This window comes from Chenopodium album, chromosome 5 (genome assembly GCF_948465745.1).
Source record: "Chenopodium album chromosome 5, dcCheAlbu1.1, whole genome shotgun sequence".
Taxonomy (NCBI): Eukaryota; Viridiplantae; Streptophyta; class Magnoliopsida; order Caryophyllales; family Amaranthaceae; genus Chenopodium; species Chenopodium album.
The window spans coordinates 77,891,430-77,910,903 of NC_137838.1; the positions used below are offsets into that span (position 1 = coordinate 77,891,430).

Genomic DNA, 19,474 nt, shown 5'->3' on the forward strand with positions numbered 1-19,474 from the left:
GCTTAATGGCTTTGCGTCGTTGACAAAATTAAATAAGTAAAGACTTTAATCACTAATTAACGAACATGATTTCTAGTAGTCGCGTCCAAATAAATAAGTAAAGAACTTGTATTAGAATTAGTAAGGAAATTTGCCTATAAATAGCATAGGACTTTTAATGAAGCTACAAAAAAGAAAAAGCAAATTAAACGTGTGTGAGTGATGGCAAACTTGGAAGCGATTGTTCATTTACCAACGTATGTTGCACTGAAAGCAACATACGGTGGTGCACCATTCAAGTATTTGGGCGTGGAAGATGATGGCAAACTTGCGTATACCACTGATAAAGTGGTGAGTGATCGAGCCAAGTTTGCCGTCGAGTCTGCCGGAGATGGTATAGTTCATATCAGATCTTGCTATAACAACAAATATTGGGTCAGGTATCATTTTTTTTTTGTCAATCCTTTAGTGTTTTTAGATGCCATGTACAGTTGTCTTAAAAGGAAATAAAACTGTTATATATGCTCCCTCTAACCTCCGTTCCTATTTTATTTTTGCCTCATTTGACTTTGCACGGTTTTCAAGTTGTGTTTTAAAACGCCTATATCTTTATCATCATACTTATAAAAAAAAAACATATAATGAAATCTTTCAAAAAAAAAAAAAAAAACATATAATGAAACAAATCTAATAAGATCTGACATGAATATAACATATCTTTATTATCATACCGCTAATAATTTTTTTCATTGTAAAATTAAAGTTATTTAGTAGTAATGAATTGAGCATAAAACAATAAAGTATGTAAAGAGTTGAACTTTTATTTTTTTTTTACCGATCTGAACTTAACATAAAATAATTAGGTAAAGAGTTGAATTGAAGTACGAGCTTAACATGCATGTAGGTCATCGGAAAGCGAAAATTGGATAGTTGCAACATCAAGAGATCCGGTGGAAGACAAAAGGGCATGGAATTGTACATTGTTTCGGGCCGACGTTAGTTACGACGGGAAGACAGTGAAGTTCGTTCATATTCAACTTGGAATAAATGTAGGGAGACGTGATGTTGCTTGGGATCGTGAGATGTACTTGTGCTTGGAACCTCTTGCCACCACCATAGACGTGTCTGCTGTGGTGGATTACGGAACAATTGTTATACTTCCTCAATATGTTGCATTTAAGGACCAAGAAGGTCTCTATTTAAAGACTTCTCCGATGCCATGCGAAGTTCCGTACTTCAGTTCTAACGATGTTGGGGATGCAGGCAATGCGTACGAAATCTTTACCACTCGTGATGGCCACATCTATGTCACGAATGATGATGTTAAGAGTGGCCTTTATTGGGATGCGTTATTTTATCACAATGATGATGTTATCCGCATCTTGCCTGAAAAGACATTAATTTGTGACAAGGATTATAAGGGCGGCGAAGATCCTGATGACACAAAGTGTTTGTTTTCAGTGTTTAAGGTCGATGTCAATACCATTGCTCTTCGCCACCTATACACCAACAACTTTTTAAAAATGCAAAAGTGGGTGCCAGAATATGATTACCTGATCGCCTCTTCAGAAGCTATAACAAGAGAGTGTAGATTACAAGTGGTAGAGCCTGTACTTGCACGCGAAGTCAATATTTTCGAATTTCATCGGGATAGGGCTAGGATCTACGGTCGCAGGCCTCTCACAATGGCCGAAGGAGTATCAAACAACCCAACCGACCATGAGCAAGAGTACACACTTCAGTTTACCTATACGAAAACTAGTACTAAGACTTGGAATACTAGTAAATCTGGGGCTGTGACTACCAAAGCTATCATTACCGGTGGAGTCCCTTTCATTGCAAATGGGACCTTAGAGATCGGTTTAGAGATTAAGATACAGTGCGATTTGGGAGGATCTGTGTCCGAATCTGAGGAAGTGCAAAGCTCTTTTGCTGTCAAGGTGCCACCTAAGAAAAAAGCAATCGTAAATGCAATTGCTACACAAGGAACATGTGATGTTCCTTATTCGTATGATCAGGTTGATCATATGCCTAACGGAGATACCAAAAGGACTACTTTGTCAGATGGTATTTTCACCGGTGTTAATACCTATTACTTCGATTTCGACGTTAAGTATGAACCCCTCTAGCTGATCTGCTCCATTGGAGAGAACGTACAATGTGTAATAGTTAGTTGTGCAATCTACTGTTGGAAGTTCTTGAGTGAAACACAAAGAAAGGTGAGAGGAAATAAAAGAGAGAGTCTCACTTTGATAATTTACCAAAGCTTTATGTCGTTTATTCTTCGGAGTAGTTTTGCACTACTTGTTTGAGAAGCGATAATTGGGTTATGGGATATTGTTATTGGAATATTGTATTCATGGTTTATTCATTTGAATTAAGTTGTTGAGAATGTCATTCATATTTCGGGGGTTACGCTCATTCATAATCAATTATTATTACCTAGCCATTGCCTCCTTGATTACTCATTTTAATAGTTGGTCAATGGCACTTAATACTCCACTTATTAAGGTTGGCCGTTGCCTTCTTCTCTACTTACATATATTCAAGCTTCCTTGACTACTAGAAGACACACAAAAAAATTAAACATTCTCTTATTCTTTTTGAAAAAAATATTCCTTTGGTTTTTGGGCAAGTATTCTGGTTCCAGTCGGGTTTGTGAGTGCACACAAATTCCGGCGCCGTGCTTATCCTGGAGGGAGACCGCTTGATGTCTACTGCACCGGGGTAGCGCGGAATCGTCTTTTAGGTCAGTGGTTTACCGCGACGCGGCAATTGTCAATTGGTCTACACAACATTGAGATAAGTTTTCCGTTTAATTTGCTTATATAATAACATCTACTTCATTCGTTATTCATTCCTTTATATTACAGAAGTCTTACCAATATATTAATAATGTTACTAATACTACATACTCATGCGTTAGAAATAAGGAAGCAAAAGGACTGCTATATTGAAAAAAGTAGTACTGCAATTTCATTCAATCAATGAACAACGGATCATATCGGAAGTGATAGCGGACCAACTCAACCATCAAAGTTGATGGTTTAAGCCCATGATTTGTTTATATACTTTATCACGTCTAGCTTAAAATGTGGATGTAACATGGATCCCCTTATACCCATACCCAACGCAAAATATTCTACTTTAAAATGGCCTAAGAAATAAATGGGATTTGAAAGCTTAAAATGATAATTGAAATAAATAAAAATTGATTTATATACTCTATCAGAAAGTGCCTATATATGGCCTATCTATATAGCTAGCTAGGAACACCGTAGTTTACAACTTAGCTCTAATAACTCGAGCTCTTATACTGCCAAGGTGCCACCTTACCATTTCATGCAATATTTGTATTCTTCTTCTTGTCCCTTTCTAGCCTTAAATCCCTTAATCTGATGTTCTAGCCATCTATTTCTATTACTTTACTTGTGGTCTATCTCTTCTCAATACATCATATTTTGGGATTGAGGAAAAAAAATAAAAGACCAGCTTTCTCTCATCTCAATACATCTTTAAAATGTCGGTCATTTTCCACGCTTTCCATTTTCAAGTCATTTAGAAAATACTCCATTATCAATCAAACAAATTCAATTACTCGTAATTAATTTGGATATGGGTCGTGGAATCCGGTTTTATACTTTGCTGATAATGCAATTTAGTTAAGTTAAATGTTAATGGCAAATAAGCATGACTATTTCACGAGAAAATCCTGTGCTTGTATAATGCTTTCATAATTATAAAACGGTACACCCTGAAATATACAAAAACCTAGCAGATTATATAAGTAAGGTAATAGTCGTAATACTATATTTGCTTCATATAGTAATTACCTCTTTGAATATCATGGATTCATGGTATACTAAAGAAATACAGTACAGATTAAACTAGAATTGAACTACTCGTATATTGACTCATGCTAATACACAAGGTATTTACCCTGACCTCTTTCTTATTTGGAAAATTTGCAAATTGCAGCCATTTAAAAAAAATTGCAAATTGCAGCCCAAATGTTCATATAAATTGTAAATTGCAGCCCAATTCCACCTTTTCATCGGTTTACATGTCGAAAAATCTCGTTTAAGGTTTTAGAGGCCATTTTAGCCCTTAGGGATCCGAATTGAGCTCGGAATTAGCAAAAAAATAACGTAAGTGTCTCATTTTCACAGTTTTCCACAAAATCAATATATTTTTGTTACGCACAACGAGGCACTTACGTTATTTTTTGCTAATTCCGAGCTCAATTCGGTTCCCTAAGAACAAAAATGACCCCTAAAACCTTAATCGAAGATTTTTTGAGATGTAAACCAACAAAAAAGTTAAATCAGGCTGCAATTTACAATTTATATGAACTTTTGGGTTGCAATTTGCAATTTTTTTTAAATGGCTGTAATTTGCAAAATACGAACTTTAAATGGCTGCAATTTGCAAATTTTCCTTCTTATTTTGATTTATATATGATGCATATTTACCTATTGAGTAAGGTTTTGTGTGTGTGTGTGTGTCAGTGTGTGTGTGTGAATACGAGGGGCTAGGCCCCAAACAAGAAAAACAAAAATAAAAACTTCGAGGAACAAAACGTGGCAAAACCACCTCTACTATATCATCATGTTATCGATAGTTAAATATATTATTGTTGAAAGGTTTACATTCATGTCCAGGAAACGTTTCAATAAAAAAAAACAAAAATACAGAATTGATTATTCGTAAGAATTGGAGTATTTGCCTATTTGGATCTGGCGTGTTAAGTATGTACAAAGGGAGTATAGAGTAGAGGTGATCAAAATTGGTTCGGCCCGCTAATTCAGCCCGAAAATGGTGCGAGTTATGCTAGCCTAAAAACGCATTTTTAGCTAAAAGTCCAAATCCGACCTGAAAAAGCCCAAAAAATCCGCTTTGGCTTGACAAGTCTACTATTACTTTTTTGCAAATCTGGACATGACATATCATGTTAAGGCCCGATTCGGTTCAATATTTTTTTTTATCAAGTCTAGTATAGAGGGAATATTGGTTAAAATTCAACCATATCCGGTCAAACTATTGTATTTAAAATTTGTAAATTCACGAAATTACCCAATTATTTCACTAACCCATACAAAAAATGTTGAATAAAACCAAAGAATGAGAAAGAGTCAAAAAATGAAGATGCTCTGAATCGTTGCAGAAGATTTGGAAGTAACCAACTCTCTCTTTCTCTCTCTTAACTCACTCTGCTACTCACTCACTCACTCACGCATTCTGCACCACGCTTACCCCCTACTTCTCGTGGGTCCCACCCTCTAAAACGACGTCGTTTCTCCCCTCCTCCTACCTTCTTCTCTACCATAATAATGGCCATTTCTTCAACAACATTTTTTTCCGTTCTAGTGAGAGAAACTCTTCAACATTTCTAGAGAGAGAATCCAATTACTCCCATTTTTGTACGGATAATTACCAACCTAAGCTTTACTCTACTCAGGTTTGTCTTCTTCAACAATTTTATTTCTTAGAATTTTTTATATGAATTTTGAATATTGGAACAAGTTATTCAAAATTGTTGTTGTTTTCCCATATTTTGTTGGTTCAGATGTTTTTTGTCATTTTCAAAGTTGTTAATGACTTTAATTCGTTTAATTTGTCATTTTCTAGTATGGAATTGTTGTTATATCATACTCATCTATCTTATAATGGCTAAATTTACAATAAAATCATGGGTCGATTGATTGTTACACACAAATCACGTGTCAATCGGTGTAAATATTACTTTAGTGATAAAATTACGGGTCAATTGATATTATTAATACATTAATGCTTATTGGTGGAGGTAGAGTTGCATTTAATATATTACTGTATGATTTTGTATGGATTAAATAAATAATTTGATGAATATTTTATTTATGGAATAAAGCTTAGAGTTTGTAGCTAATGGATTGGATGGTTGCGTGTGCTACTATTAAAATAATTTAATTACTCTATATAATAAAAGATTGCATAAAATCTTTTTCGTGTGTTTGTTTGCATAAAATATAAGCTACATTTTTATAATGTGTAATTTTTTAAGGTTTCTTAATTTATGATTATTTAATTTGGGTTGTTTGTTGCTGGAATTTTTGTACTACTATACATGTATTAGTAAAGTGGTTGAAGTTTGCAGCATTTCAGTACTAGAATTCAATGGGAGTAGTTTGATTAATACCAACCTACAGTACATTAATTATCTTGATTTAAAAAGGAAAAAAAAAAAGTAGAATGAATTAGGGTTTAATTTTGGGGATGATTTGGGACCACAATTAGGGATAAAGCTCAAAAATTGGAACCAATTTTTATGAACTATGAATCCTGGGTTTGGAACATTCTATTTATAGTAATCAATTTTTAAAAATGGGTTTCTCAAGTACTAAAAGTGATTTAGTGGGGGTACCCGTGATGGGGCTAAGGTGAGAATGTGAAGTGTGGGGGTCCAAAAAGATTTTTTTTTCACTGTTCTTGTGATTTTTGGTTCAGGGGTGAATCAACTTTGGACTTCTTGAAAATTTTCATGAACTTTTCACAATTTTGTTGGAATGTGGTTGTCATGTTTGTGCTTTTTTTTTTTGGTTCTTTTATTTTGAAAGATTAGTGGGGGTTTGTGTTCTTAATATGTAATTAAGGTGGGTAATATAATTACATTAGTGTGTTATAGTTGACGTTTTACTTCTGAGAGTAGAAATTGGGGTAAGGATGCGAAAGAGAGTAGAAAAAGTGCCTTTCTTGAGAGTTTATCAACTCTTTAATGGTAGTATAGTGAGGGTGGAAAAATTGATGATGAATTACCTTTAAATTTGTATATATTTCATATAACGTATCCTCCATTTTTATAGGGTTTTAATATGATACTTTGTGCATATGCAGGGATGCTACTCTGAAGTATTGAGCTTGTATAGAATGATGATTCAGAGCCTGGTTTTAGTGCTGCTTATGCTATGTGCAGCCAATGGTTCCAGTGATATTGAGATAGTCACTTCTCTACGGAAGGGTTTAATCCAGAGAAAAGAAATGATTCCTAGCTGGTTTTACCCAGAGTCTCCTGTGTGTAACTGGACAGGTGTAGTATGTGAAGGCTCGGACATCCTTGGGCTTAGTATTCCTTGTAGATCTTCACCGCTAGACCTTCCTCTTTCTAGTACCATAGGGGAGCTAAAACAAATGAAGTATCTTAATCTCAGTCAGTGTGGGTTCAATGGCATTATTCCTGATAATGTCTGGAGTCTCAAGGAACTCATGATTCTGGACCTGAGTGGCAATGGGTTCTCTGGAACTCTACCTTCAAAAGTGTCCAACCTGAAAAATCTCAGGCAACTTGTACTTGATGGAAACAACTTGTCTGGTAACTTGCCTTCATCAATTGGCCTTCTAACTGATCTTATGGAGCTTTCTGTTGAGGAAAACTTCCTCTCTGGGAATCTTCCGGCAGAGCTTGGAAATCTTTCAAAATTGGAGTCACTTGATATTTGTGCAAACTCTTTCTCTGGTGTCCTCCCTTCGAGTTTGGGTAATCTTGCAAGTCTGTTGTACTTTGATGCTAGTAACAACAAATTTAGTGGTCCTATCTTCTCTGGGTTAGGAAATTTAACAGGCCTTGTAAGGATTGATCTCTCCTGGAATTCCATCAGTGGAACCATACCGACTGATATTGGGAATTTGAGAAATCTGACTTCAATGAATCTGATGGGCAATGTCATTAGTGGAGTAATACCATCATCTGTTGGCAATCTCAAGGCACTTCAGTTGCTTAATGTCCAGAACTGCAGACTTACAGGTGCCATACCTGAAGAATTGACTGAGCTATCAAACTTGGGTTACCTGGGTATAGGACAGAACTCTTTTGTGGGAGAATTGCCAGAAAGCATTGGAAAAATGACCAGCTTAAAGCAGTTTCTTGCTGGAAATGCGGGGTTGAGTGGGGACATCCCTAGACAACTGGGTAACTGCAAAAGGCTGATTGATTTAGATCTTTCCGTTAATTCTTTCTCTGGTCCTTTACCGGATGGTCTTGCTGGGATGGATTCCCTTCGATCTCTAATGCTTCAGTCTAACCACTTATCAGGGATGATCCCAAGGTGGATTTCCAACTGGAAGCAAGTAGTATCTATAAATATGGCTGAGAACCTCTTCACAGGGTCTATTCCACCACTCAATCTGCCTAAACTGATGTTCCTTGACATGAATTCTAACATGCTTTCTGGTGAGTTGTCTTCAGAAATATGCAATGCAAAGTCAATAAGTACCCTGTCATTGTCCAACAATAATTTCAGTGGAAGCATTGAGAATACCTTCAGAAATTGTAGTGGTCTAAGTGATTTGACATTGTCGATGAACAATCTTTCCGGTGAGTTGCCTGGTTACTTAGGTGATCTTCCTCTCATCACCCTGGCATTGTCAAAGAACAGATTTGAAGGAAAGATTCCAGATCAGTTATGGGAGTCAAAATCTCTGATAGGATTAATTCTTGACAACAATTTGCTTTCCGGAGTGATTTCTCCAGCTCTTGCCAAGGTTCAGACATTGCAGAGACTGCAATTAGGCAATAATTTATTTGAAGGGACCATCCCAACTGCCATTGGGAGATTGAGGAACCTGACCAACCTCTCTCTGCGCGGTAACCTGCTAACAGGAGAGATCCCTGTGGAGCTCTTCAACTGCACAAGCCTAGTATCCTTGGATCTTGGTTCAAACAGTCTTACTGGTCAAATTCCAAAATCCATTAAAAGATTGAAACTGCTGGATAATTTGGTATTAGCCCGGAATAACTTATCTGGTTTCATTCCTGAAGAGATTTGCTCTGGATTCCGAGAGGGGCCCTTGCCAGATTCCGAGTTCACTCAGCATTATGGCATGCTTGATCTCTCCTACAACAAGTTTTTGGGTCCAATTCCTGCATCAATTGGTCAATGCTCTATAATTAGGGAGCTGTTACTACACAATAATGAGCTGAATGGAAGCATTCCTTCTGAATTATCTAGTCTTTCTAACTTGAGCTTGCTGAATTTGTCCTCCAATCATTTAACTGGTCCAGCCATACCCAAAATGTTCACATTGAAGCAACTTCAGGGCCTTATCCTTTCACACAACGAGCTTACTGGCTCTATTCCAGATAATTTGTCCTCGTCAATGCCTAGCTTAACTGAGCTGGATATTTCATGGAACTTTCTCAGTGGTTCATTGCCGCCTTCTGTGTTCAGTTTTGAAAGCCTTAGCTACCTTGATATCAGTGCAAATTCCCTTACAGGAACTGTCCCTTGCCACATGGCATCTGCCAGCTTGCTGGTACATCTAAATGCTAGCAACAACCATTTTTCTGGCCCCCTTTGTGACTCCCTTTCAAACCTAACCACCCTTTCCTCTCTAGACCTGCACAACAATGCATTGACAGGAAGCCTTCCACCCTCTATATCAAACCTTGCTGCTTTGACATACCTAGATCTTTCTGGTAACAATTTTGGAAATTATGTTCCATGCAACATCTGTGACATTGAAGACCTCTCCTTTATCAATCTCTCTGCCAACAGATTTCTGGGAATTGTGCCTGAGTCCTGCACTGATCATAAAGGACCATGCTTAGCCTCTGGCCCTCCACGAACTTTGAAACAAGCCCCTATTTGGGGTATTATAATAGGGGTCTTAGTTGTCCTTATTGTTCTGGTCATCTGTGTGGGCAGACATCTGATATTGAAGCACAAAGTGGCCCTTCGTGACTGTAAAAAGTGTGAGCTTGTAAGTACAGCTGAGCGGTCTGATGATGAGCTCATGTGTAAAAAGTCAAAGGAGCCATTGAGCATTAATATTGCTACTTTTGAGCATTCTCTCACCCGCTTAAGCCCTGCAGATATATTATCAGCCACTGACAACTTCAGCAAGATGTTCATAATCGGTGATGGTGGATTCGGTACAGTTTACAAGGCATCCCTGCCAGAGGGGCGAACCATAGCTGTCAAGCGGCTTAATGGAGGACATTTTCATGGTGATCGAGAATTTCTAGCCGAGTTGGAGACTATCGGAAAGGTTCAACATGAAAACCTGGTTCCATTATTTGGGTATTGTGTCTTTGCTGAGGAAAGGTTTCTAGTGTATGAATACATGGAGAATGGGAGCCTTGATGTGTGGTTGAGAAACCGAGCTGATGCAGTGGAAGCCCTCAATTGGCCCACTCGTTTTAAGATTTGTTTGGGAACTGCCCGGGGCATTGCCTTTCTGCATCATGGGTTTGTGCCTCACATCATTCACAGGGACATCAAATCCAGCAACATATTACTGGATCACAACTTTGAGCCCAAAGTCTCGGATTTTGGCCTGGCCAGAATAATCAGTGCTTATGAGAGCCATGTCAGCACCATTCTTGCTGGCACATTTGGGTATATACCTCCTGAGTATGGACAGTCTATGGTGGCAACAACTAAAGGTGATATTTACAGCTTCGGTGTGGTGATGCTGGAGTTGGTCACTGGTAGGGCACCAACAGGGCAAGCTGACATCGAGGGTGGTAACTTGGTTGGTTGGGTTCGGGTGATGATGGCCACCCATCGAGAAGATGAGGTGCTCGATTCATACATCCCATCTGTCGCAAGGTGGAGGCGTCAGATGTTGCAGGTCCTCAGCATTGCCCGAATATGCACCAATGATAATCCTGCTAAGAGGCCTACTATGCTTGAAGTTGTCAAGCTGTTGAAGGAGATTAAAATTGAGAGTTAGAAGGAAAAATAATTTCCCATATGTAGTGTAAGTTGGGAACTGTAATCTGAAGCTGAGTTTGCTAGGAGCTAGGATCTGTATATAAATGACGAGAATTAAAAAATTTATTGGGGCATTCAATTTGAATGAAATCACGCCCCTATTCCGGAATCTTAACCAATTAATGAAATTTCTCTTACTTCATTTTTATCTGAAGTCCTGATTAGAAGATTTGTCTCATATTTTGCCACTTTCGCTTTAGAAGTTGTTTGTTTTGCCTTTTCTGTTAGTGATGACATACTGATATAGTCACATGTCAAAAAAAAAAAAAAAAAAAGAAAAAGAAAAGAAAAGGACATACTGATAATAGTATTATCTACTTAAAAATAGCTGTGTGTGCTTACATTAATAGAATGTATAATCAGCTGCATTTGTTAGTCTGAATTGAAGAACTTTTTGCTGCTGGGATCTGTTTCACTTTTTTTTTTAACATGTGCAGTGGAATTACAGGTAAAAAAGCCATCCTGTTGCTAGTCTGTCACTGTTCTATATGCCACTGGAGATGGGTCATTAGTTGCAGTTGCATTTCAGAGCTTGCACCGAATAATATAATCGAGCTGTGCATCTGAACTCTCAGCTGGAATGCTTTCCACCCTCTAGGTGGTTCCTGTACCTGGAAAAATATCCATCCCTACAAGACTTGAGATGATGCTCAAGGAAGCTTTGTCAAGGATGGATGTGGTTCAGTGGTTGCCTCTAATTTACCTGGTTCAAAGGCTGCATCCTTTGCACAGGTCAGAGTTGTGTGTCTAGTTTCAAGAAAATTTCTAATGAAAGGATTTTGAGCTTAGAACTTTGGAATATTAAGTGATACCTGTAGAAAACAATCACTGGGAGTGTTGCAGGGCCAGGGTGTCTGTGGGGTGTGCGATCTACACTACTGATGCTGGTGTGGTAAATGCTGCTGCAATGAGAAACACTGAGAAAACATCAGTACTCTAATGTGGAACGCGATTACAGCAAGAACAAAAAAAGGTAAGAAAATCGATAGCAACATTATTTGCAAGTTTATTTTATATGTATGAGGGTTTTACTTGTATTATGAGCTTGAGGCATCTCACCTGTAATACAGAAAGTAGGAATTGTGGATTGTTGCCGTGCTATTGGTTGAATCTCTTGCTTAACTGCTGAAAGAGAGTTTTGTAAGAGTAATTAATCAAAATTTAGAAAGCCACCAATCCCCTGTTCTGGCTTCTTTTGCACAGAAGTTTTGGTCACCATCTCCACTTCTTAGAAACAAAGGCATACTTGAGTGTTCTTTTGAACCTTAAATCCAGGAACTTTACTTGCAATTGACTTCACCTATTCCAACATCCTTCCCCACCTTATTAGACATTAGTCGACCTACTTCTAATCATTCTAAAACCCGACTAATTATACTTTGTATAACCTAACACTTCGGAAATTATCCTAATATATTTATTTTTATGAAAATGTGGCTAGGTCAACTAGAAAAAGAAAAAGGTGGTGCTTAATTAAATTAATTAATTGATTTAGTGGGATCATATTTACTTAAACGACAAAATAGCTAGAAATAAGGACTATCAATCAACAATTAGTTGGTTGAGTAGCACAGTTCCACCAACTAATTTAACTACTCCATGATGGTTCTTTCTCTTTTATTTTCTCTGCTTGTGTCTCTGCACCAAACTCAGATTGTACTTTACATATTCACACGTAGCATGATTTATGATTCTACCTTGATAATTAAGGCTAACCAAGAAACTACTAGCATCATTTTTCAGCCACTTCAAATTTCATATTTCATAATAGAGCTTTCTTAAGTGCGATTTACTAATACTTTCTTGCATCTCCTTAATTAGTACTATTATCAAGTCACTAATGAGTAAAGACATGAAGGAACGGCGTGAGAGATGGATAATTCTTCCCTTTTCCTTCGGTTGCTCTTCTCGTTCAAGTGTTGCTGTTGGGTCTCCAAGTCCTCCTAACGGTGCTGTTCTAAATAGTACGAACTCTACCCCTTTGCTCATTCCTGAGTCCATATTCTTTTATCATGTGATTGGTTATGCTAATCCTATGAGATAATTGCGCTCATCATACCAGTTTAGTTTCTCTGACTTGAATTATGCTTTATATGTTCTCCAAGGTAGACAAGGCAAGCAAAATGATTTACCCATCACCAAGAAAACCATGAACTCGATTAGCTTCAAGCTTCCGAAGTCCAAATTATCCCAAGGAATTAGAAGATTAATCAGAAGTTTGAAGACTGTTTCTCAATTCTTTGGTAAGTTACAAAAAAAAGAATTTCAAGAACAAAATTTGTTTTCATTAATACACAAGCTAGACAACAGTTTGGGAAAGTGTTTAAAAAAACTAAGTTGTAGACAATAATTTGTTGTGAAACTGATTGCTGTGATTCCTTAGTATACAAGGAGGAGATGGATGTCGAAGAAGAGAAAGAACTGGAGATAGGCTTTCCAACAGATGTAAAGCATCTAACACACATAGGATGGGATGGTTCTACTACAGTTTCTAATGACGCGAAAGGCTGGGAAAATTTGACCCCTTCAGAAATCATCTCTTTCCCATCAATTTCATTGAAACAATTCGAGGTTGCAATGGCTGAGCAAGCTGCTGCTGCAGGTGTTGCTGTTAAAGAAAAACCTGTTTGATATATCAGTCATTCCCTATGGGAAGAAAAATACCTGCCTTTCTTTTCTGTACAATCATAGGCTTATTGATTTGTTTTTAATGCTACATGTATCATGTATGTGATAGAAACAGAAATTCATAACTCAGTTTGATTAACTAGTATGGATTTCAACTAATTTAGCTCATTAAATCGTCCGAAAGATTGTATGTAATACTGAGTTTTGGAACTTATCAATCTTACAGTCCAAATTCTAGATTCATTTTGGTTTTTGGCAGATATTGTAATTTTCAGTATCTATGTTAACTATCCATGGCTCTGTTCATACACCACCCATACACTACAGATCCCACTCTCCATCCCCGGTTCGCCTCGAGGACTCAGAACTGTGATCAGATCAGTGATCTGAAACGATTGAGCAGGATTCACAAGTGGGTTATTCAGGTATTCTGATTATCTATCAACTCACCATTTCCAGCATTAGAATCATTAAAAACCCAAAATAAACTACCTCCCTTGAATAAAAAATCTGTTAATTTTTGCTACAACATTGCTAATGCTATACTCTGTATTAAGTTTATAAATATGTTATTGATGATTTATCTAAATTAAAAACATTTGCTAATGAAAAGTTTGGTTCTTGCAAAAACATTTTAGTATTTTCTTATTGATGATGCAACCAAATTCAACAAAAAATTACCTAGAAAAAAACACCAATATGAAATTCAACTACCCAAAACAGATATCTAACCAAAATAATTTTAACACCAATTAAAACAATTTATTTGCATAAAAAAATTCATTGAAAAGAAAACAAAATAATGAAGATTAAAAGTCGAATGTAGGCATCACAGCGAGCACAAAGCTCACTAAAAAGAGCAAAGGCTTTCTGGAGATGACTCGGATTGTTTATGTCTCCGATTCTAAGTTTTTTCAGATGAATGAAAGAATGAAGACTTGAAGACAACCCAGAAACTGATAAGTCTTGGCTGCCTCAGTGTCTTCAGAAAATTGGATTTAGGGTTTATTTTGAGACTATTACCCCTTTTATACTACATCTACTGATCTACCCAGCCAGCCCAGGTCCAATCCGTTGAAAATTAACCTAGTGTTGACTTTTTCATGACCAACTATCAATGGAGTACTTCAATTTTTGTAGTGTACATTACGGATTTGTTCCGATTTACTGAATTGAGCTGAACAAAACTGAACTAAACTGAACTGATTGGAGCTGAACTGAACTGAATAGAGCTGAAATGAATTGTTTATAAGAGATGGAAATTAGGAACTGAACTAAACTGATTGGAGTTGAACTAAACTGAATCGAACTGAAATTAAGCTGAAGAGAACATGCCCTACATACTTACATAGCACATGCATCCCTGATTCCCTATCTTTAAAATCACACTTATGAATATTGTAAAGATAATTACTCCCTCCTTTAGTCCTTTTTTTTTTAAAACGCTCCATTAAGGATTTTGACATTATTCACTTAATATGCTTTGACCAATGTTTGTGAACTATACATAAGAAAAAAATAGTCTTCTAGGACTTGTAAAAATCGTCTCAATAAGTAGATAATTAACATTTAACTGAGATTATCCATAAGAGAACGGGCTTGCCATTCTTGAAAATGGGAAAATGCACGACAGAAGACAATATCAATAGTGGGAAAAGAATATTTTAAAAAAAAACTGCATTACGGCTTTTCCAAAGGCTCCACAACATAATGACAATTTTGGGAATAGTACGGGGAGAAGAACTTTTAAAAGAGCACAAAAGGTCATGGATTGAAGAAGCAGAAAGCCAAAAATGGGGTGTCCAATTAACCAAGTTACTGACAGCCGAGAAGACTAAACATCCCTTCAAAAGGGGCACAAAAGAAAAAGGTGATCCTGAGATTCAGTCGTCGAATTACATAGGGCACAACAGGAAGGAACATCAATATTACGAGAAAGTGATAAACCAATGTTTGTCAAGTACTTTAAAAATAAACATGCATTTTTTTTCCATTTTAATTTTTTATTTTATTTACTACGTATTTATTTTTGTGCTACCATCTTTAATCTTTATATCCTTATTCTTTAATTGGTTTTAAATAGGCAAAATTGACTAAAACAATACAAACTATTGCTTTGGTGTGCTTAATAACACGAACTTTAAGTGGATGAACTTAGGGGATTGGGTGCTGTAAATGACATGAATGATTTTCAGTGCTGAAAATTCCACCAGATTCCAGCAGTATATATATTTTTTTCCTAATAAAATCAACCCATCCCTCTAGATTTACAAAAATGCAAACCAGCAATCCTTAAACATAGACCTGCACCACTTGCTTATTGGGCTTTGTCTCAATCACTCTACAAATTCTTGGCTGCATTCTAATGCAGCCAAGATAGCTGCAACACCCACAAAACGCATTTTGTTATTAATAAAACACATGCTACGTACCTTCATCTTCCTTCTTTCTTTATGTTCTTCCTGCAATTTTCTTCTTTCCTTTTTCTTAGTTTTTCTTTCCTTTTTTTTATGATACATTCTTCTCTTTCATTTCCTCTCTCCTCTTTCATTTTCTTTTTCCTCTTTTTTCTCCATTTGACACTTTCTCTTCCTCTGTTTGTTACATTATTTTGGGTTTGATTGTTATTCTTGAAGAGACCATCAATGGAGGTTAGTTTTTATGTTGTTGATTTCTAATTAATTAGTTTAATTAGATTATATTTTGGTTAAAATTGAAATTGATTTTGTGATTTTTTACGGGATAGATTTCAATTGATTTTTTTTGATAAATTTGATGAATTAGATTATCCTCAATTGAATTTTTGAATTTGTTATAAATATTGATTTAATTGATGAGTTACTGATAATAGCGATGAATTTGATTTTCGTGATGAACTATTGAGTTGCTGCATTTGTTATGAATCTCTTTGTTATTACGGTTTTTATTTTATTTTTTGAGTTGCTGTTATTTGTTTTTTGGGAAAAAAATGGATACGTAGTATTGTAAAATTGAACATTCAGTACCAAATGAATATTTAGTACACTAAAAATGAACATTTAATACATAAAAATGAACATATTTTAACAATTTTTTTATCAATGAATATGAATGTATATGGAATATATGGAAATCGTGTTCATTTTTAATATATTGAATGTTCAAAATCATTTATTTAGTGTTCATATATTTTTATGAAATGTTCATTTTATATGGAATGGTTCAACTATTCAATTATTGTATGATAAATGGTCATATTTAATATACTACATATTCTTTTTTTTTTTTTTTTTGACGTGCTTACTTTTTGTTATCAAATATTTTTTTAACGTGCTCATTTTTTATCACCAATTGTTCTTTTTTTTACATGTTCATAATTTTTTTTACTAAATGTTCATTTTTAAGGACTTGTCCATCAATTTCATAATTATATAATAATCAAGTTCATTTTTAATACACTAAATGATAATTTTTTTTTTACATGTTCAATTTTCAGTACATAGTACTAAGTGTTCATGTTATTATTAATGAATGTTCATTTTTATTTACGTGTTCATATTTTTTTATTAAATGTTCATTGTTTTTTAGGTGTTCTTAATTTTTTTACTAAATGTTCATATTTTTTTACTAAATGTTCATATTTTATAGGGAGTCATGTTGTTTGGGCGGGCTGTTGAAGAAATTTGGTTTGGGCCGCGCGAATCGGGCCGCGTGTTGTTGCACCCAAGATAGTTGCATTAGAGTGCAGCCAAGACCAATTGTGAAGAAAATCTATGGTGGTGCCAAGAATCGTGTTTGCAGCAGCCAAAGATCTGGAAAACTCCACCTGATGGAAGTCATGGAACTATAAAGATCAACTGTGACGCCTCTCTATGTGAGCATGGGTGGGCTGGCTTAGAAATAGTACATCAAATCATTTTAAAACAAACATGCAAGATAACTTTTGGGAAATATGTGTTCTTTATAGCTCGTGTTTAATTTTCTATAGGAATATAATCATATATGACCATCAAATTAAATTTAAGTAAAAAAAAGTCATTGAAACGTATATTATCTATACTAATATATAAAAAGGCGTTACTAAAAACGTCTCTGTGCCACGTAGACCACGCCACGTCACCTACTCCATATCTCATTATGCCACATCATCATTATTCAATCCAACTAGATTATTGATTCATATAAAAAAACGATGATAAGGGGATTTGAACACCCAGCCTTTTATAAGAAATATAGTTACTTAACCATTTAAGTCAATCATAAATTATGTTATAAATATGAAAATACATGAACATAAATGTATATAATTGATAATCACAAGGTCTAATTAAAGTAACAACCGGTGCAACGCCCGGCCTACACACTAATTTACTATTTAAAGCAGCAGATGGGGCATAATTGATTTATTGCATGCGCAATTCTGCAAGTATAGATACAACAAATCATAAGGAAATTAAATTACGATTTTTAACAGTAGCAATAAGCTGAAGAGGAGATTAAGGTACATGTCAACCAAGAGAAATGAGAGAGAAATCTAGTGAGAGAGAGTCCCCAACTCCTTCCAAACAAAAACCTCCCACTGTTCCATCAGGATCAACCACCACCTCTGCACCACTTCTACCAACGCCTACTCCTCCAAACATTTCTGCTAGTTCAACCTCCGCCTCCATAAAAAACCACTCCCCCACCTCAAAAACTCCCAATCTAGTCCAAGCCCCGACCTCCATTACTTCTGCTGTTTTTAGCAATGAAACCACTACAACTACAACAATCCCACAAAGAGCTACACAGAGTTATCGAAACATCCTTTCTTCATCTTCTCAACCATTTTCTTTGAGCTACACAGCTTCCACCACTCCTCCTGCATCCTTTAATGATGAGAAGGAGATTTTCATCCCAATTGATGAGTCTGAGTATGCAGCACTCTGTTCGGACTGGAACTGTGCGATCATATCCAAACCATATGGGAAATCTTTCTCTACTGATTTCTATATAGAGTCTTTACAGAAAATATGGAAAACAAAGTCAGTCATTTCTTCCTTCCCTCTAGAAAAAGGCTTCTTTGTCATAAAATTTTCGTCGCAAGAAGACTTTGACAGGGTGCTCAAATTGGGACCATGGTTCGTTAATGGAGCATTCATCTCCATCTCTAAGTGGGTTCCAGGATTCAAACCTTCTCAAGCAACTGCCAAGAAATCAGTTTTGTGGGTTGAATTACCGGAACTACCTACTGAATTTCACTCAGTTCGTTTCCTCACCAAAATTGGCAATTCCCTGGGGAAATTCATCAAAATGGATACATCCAAAGGCCGCAACCAATTACGTCTGGCAAAAATTTTAGTACTTGTTGACGATTCACAAGCCATAAAGGATTGTATTTGGTTAGGCAAGGTTAAGCAACATCTACTCTATAGAGACCCCAACACCCCTTCTCAGCAAACAACCCCTACTCCCCCTCATGGAAAAAATCAAACTCCTTCCCTCTTCAAACCAGCATCGAACCCAGAACCTTCGATCACAGCTCCTGCTTCTAAGGAGTGGGTGGTTATTTCCAAAACCAAGAAATCTTGTTCAAAGACTATTGGTCTTTACCCAACTACAAACAACCTTTCCCTCCAAAATTATAAAAATAGTTTCCAACTTCTTTCTTTTACAGATGACGTGGCAAGGTACCACACCCTTGAACCCCAAATCTCTTCTGACTCAGATTTTCAGCGAAATAAATCCTTCCAAAATCTTTCTTTTTTCCTTTCCAAGGTTCCTTATGAACTTTGCTGCCTTTTTGGGAGTTGTCTCATCAAATGTCCACTCCACTTACCCCCTCCTCTCTCGTTAACCGGCGCTTTGATAATCAACGGTTCACCTTCCTCCCTAAATCTCGGTTTTCCATACTCCTCTCTTCTTACCTCACTCCACCCCCCCTCTTCACTCCAATTTACTCAAACAATGGAAAAAGAAAAATAAAACAACAACAAGCCCTCCTCCTCTCGCGCGGTGATCAGCCGCCGCATTTCAAACATGAGAAACCCCAATCCAGTCACGGTTGTTCCCATCGCCTCAAGGAACATCATAACCTCAACCAAACCTCAATTCGGGATGCCGGAGACGATGTTCAACCTTCAATCCTTCTATGTGAGGGG

At 36.4% G+C, this 19,474-nt stretch overlaps 3 protein-coding genes across 3 annotated transcripts; all 3 read left to right on the forward strand.

Annotated features, from left to right (window-relative positions):
• The first annotated feature begins 201 nt into the window (after positions 1–201).
• Positions 202–2,108, forward strand: LOC145633227 (uncharacterized). Its single transcript, XM_081685496.1, has 2 exons — positions 202–419; positions 884–2,108. The coding sequence occupies exons 1-2, from the start codon at positions 202–204 to the stop codon at positions 2,106–2,108; spliced, it is 1,443 nt and encodes a 480-aa protein (XP_081541622.1).
• Positions 2,109–5,338: 3,230 nt separating this feature from the next.
• LOC145631185 (leucine-rich repeat receptor protein kinase MSP1-like) lies at positions 5,339–10,698 on the forward strand. The gene is made up of 2 exons (XM_081683275.1): positions 5,339–5,437; positions 6,850–10,698. The coding sequence occupies exon 2, from the start codon at positions 6,883–6,885 to the stop codon at positions 10,684–10,686; it is 3,804 nt and encodes a 1,267-aa protein (XP_081539401.1). The 5' UTR covers positions 5,339–5,437; positions 6,850–6,882; the 3' UTR covers positions 10,687–10,698.
• Positions 10,699–11,580: 882 nt separating this feature from the next.
• Positions 11,581–13,623, forward strand: LOC145631186 (CRIB domain-containing protein RIC4-like). The gene is made up of 4 exons (XM_081683276.1): positions 11,581–11,700; positions 12,549–12,691; positions 12,833–12,970; positions 13,111–13,623. The coding sequence occupies exons 2-4, from the start codon at positions 12,568–12,570 to the stop codon at positions 13,356–13,358; spliced, it is 510 nt and encodes a 169-aa protein (XP_081539402.1). The 5' UTR covers positions 11,581–11,700; positions 12,549–12,567; the 3' UTR covers positions 13,359–13,623.
• Positions 13,624–19,474: the final 5,851 nt, after the last annotated feature.

Coding starts and splice junctions, on each gene's coding strand:
- LOC145633227 (XM_081685496.1), top strand. CDS start 202: ATGGCAAACTTGGAAGCGATTGTTCATTTACCAACGTATGTTGCACTG. Junction 420..883: donor AACAACAAATATTGGGTCAG/GTATCATTTTTT, acceptor ACATGCATGTAG/GTCATCGGAAAGCGAAAATT.
- LOC145631185 (XM_081683275.1), top strand. CDS start 6,883: ATGATGATTCAGAGCCTGGTTTTAGTGCTGCTTATGCTATGTGCAGCC.
- LOC145631186 (XM_081683276.1), top strand. CDS start 12,568: ATGAGTAAAGACATGAAGGAACGGCGTGAGAGATGGATAATTCTTCCC. Junction 12,692..12,832: donor TAACGGTGCTGTTCTAAATA/GTACGAACTCTA, acceptor ATGTTCTCCAAG/GTAGACAAGGCAAGCAAAAT. Junction 12,971..13,110: donor GACTGTTTCTCAATTCTTTG/GTAAGTTACAAA, acceptor GTGATTCCTTAG/TATACAAGGAGGAGATGGAT.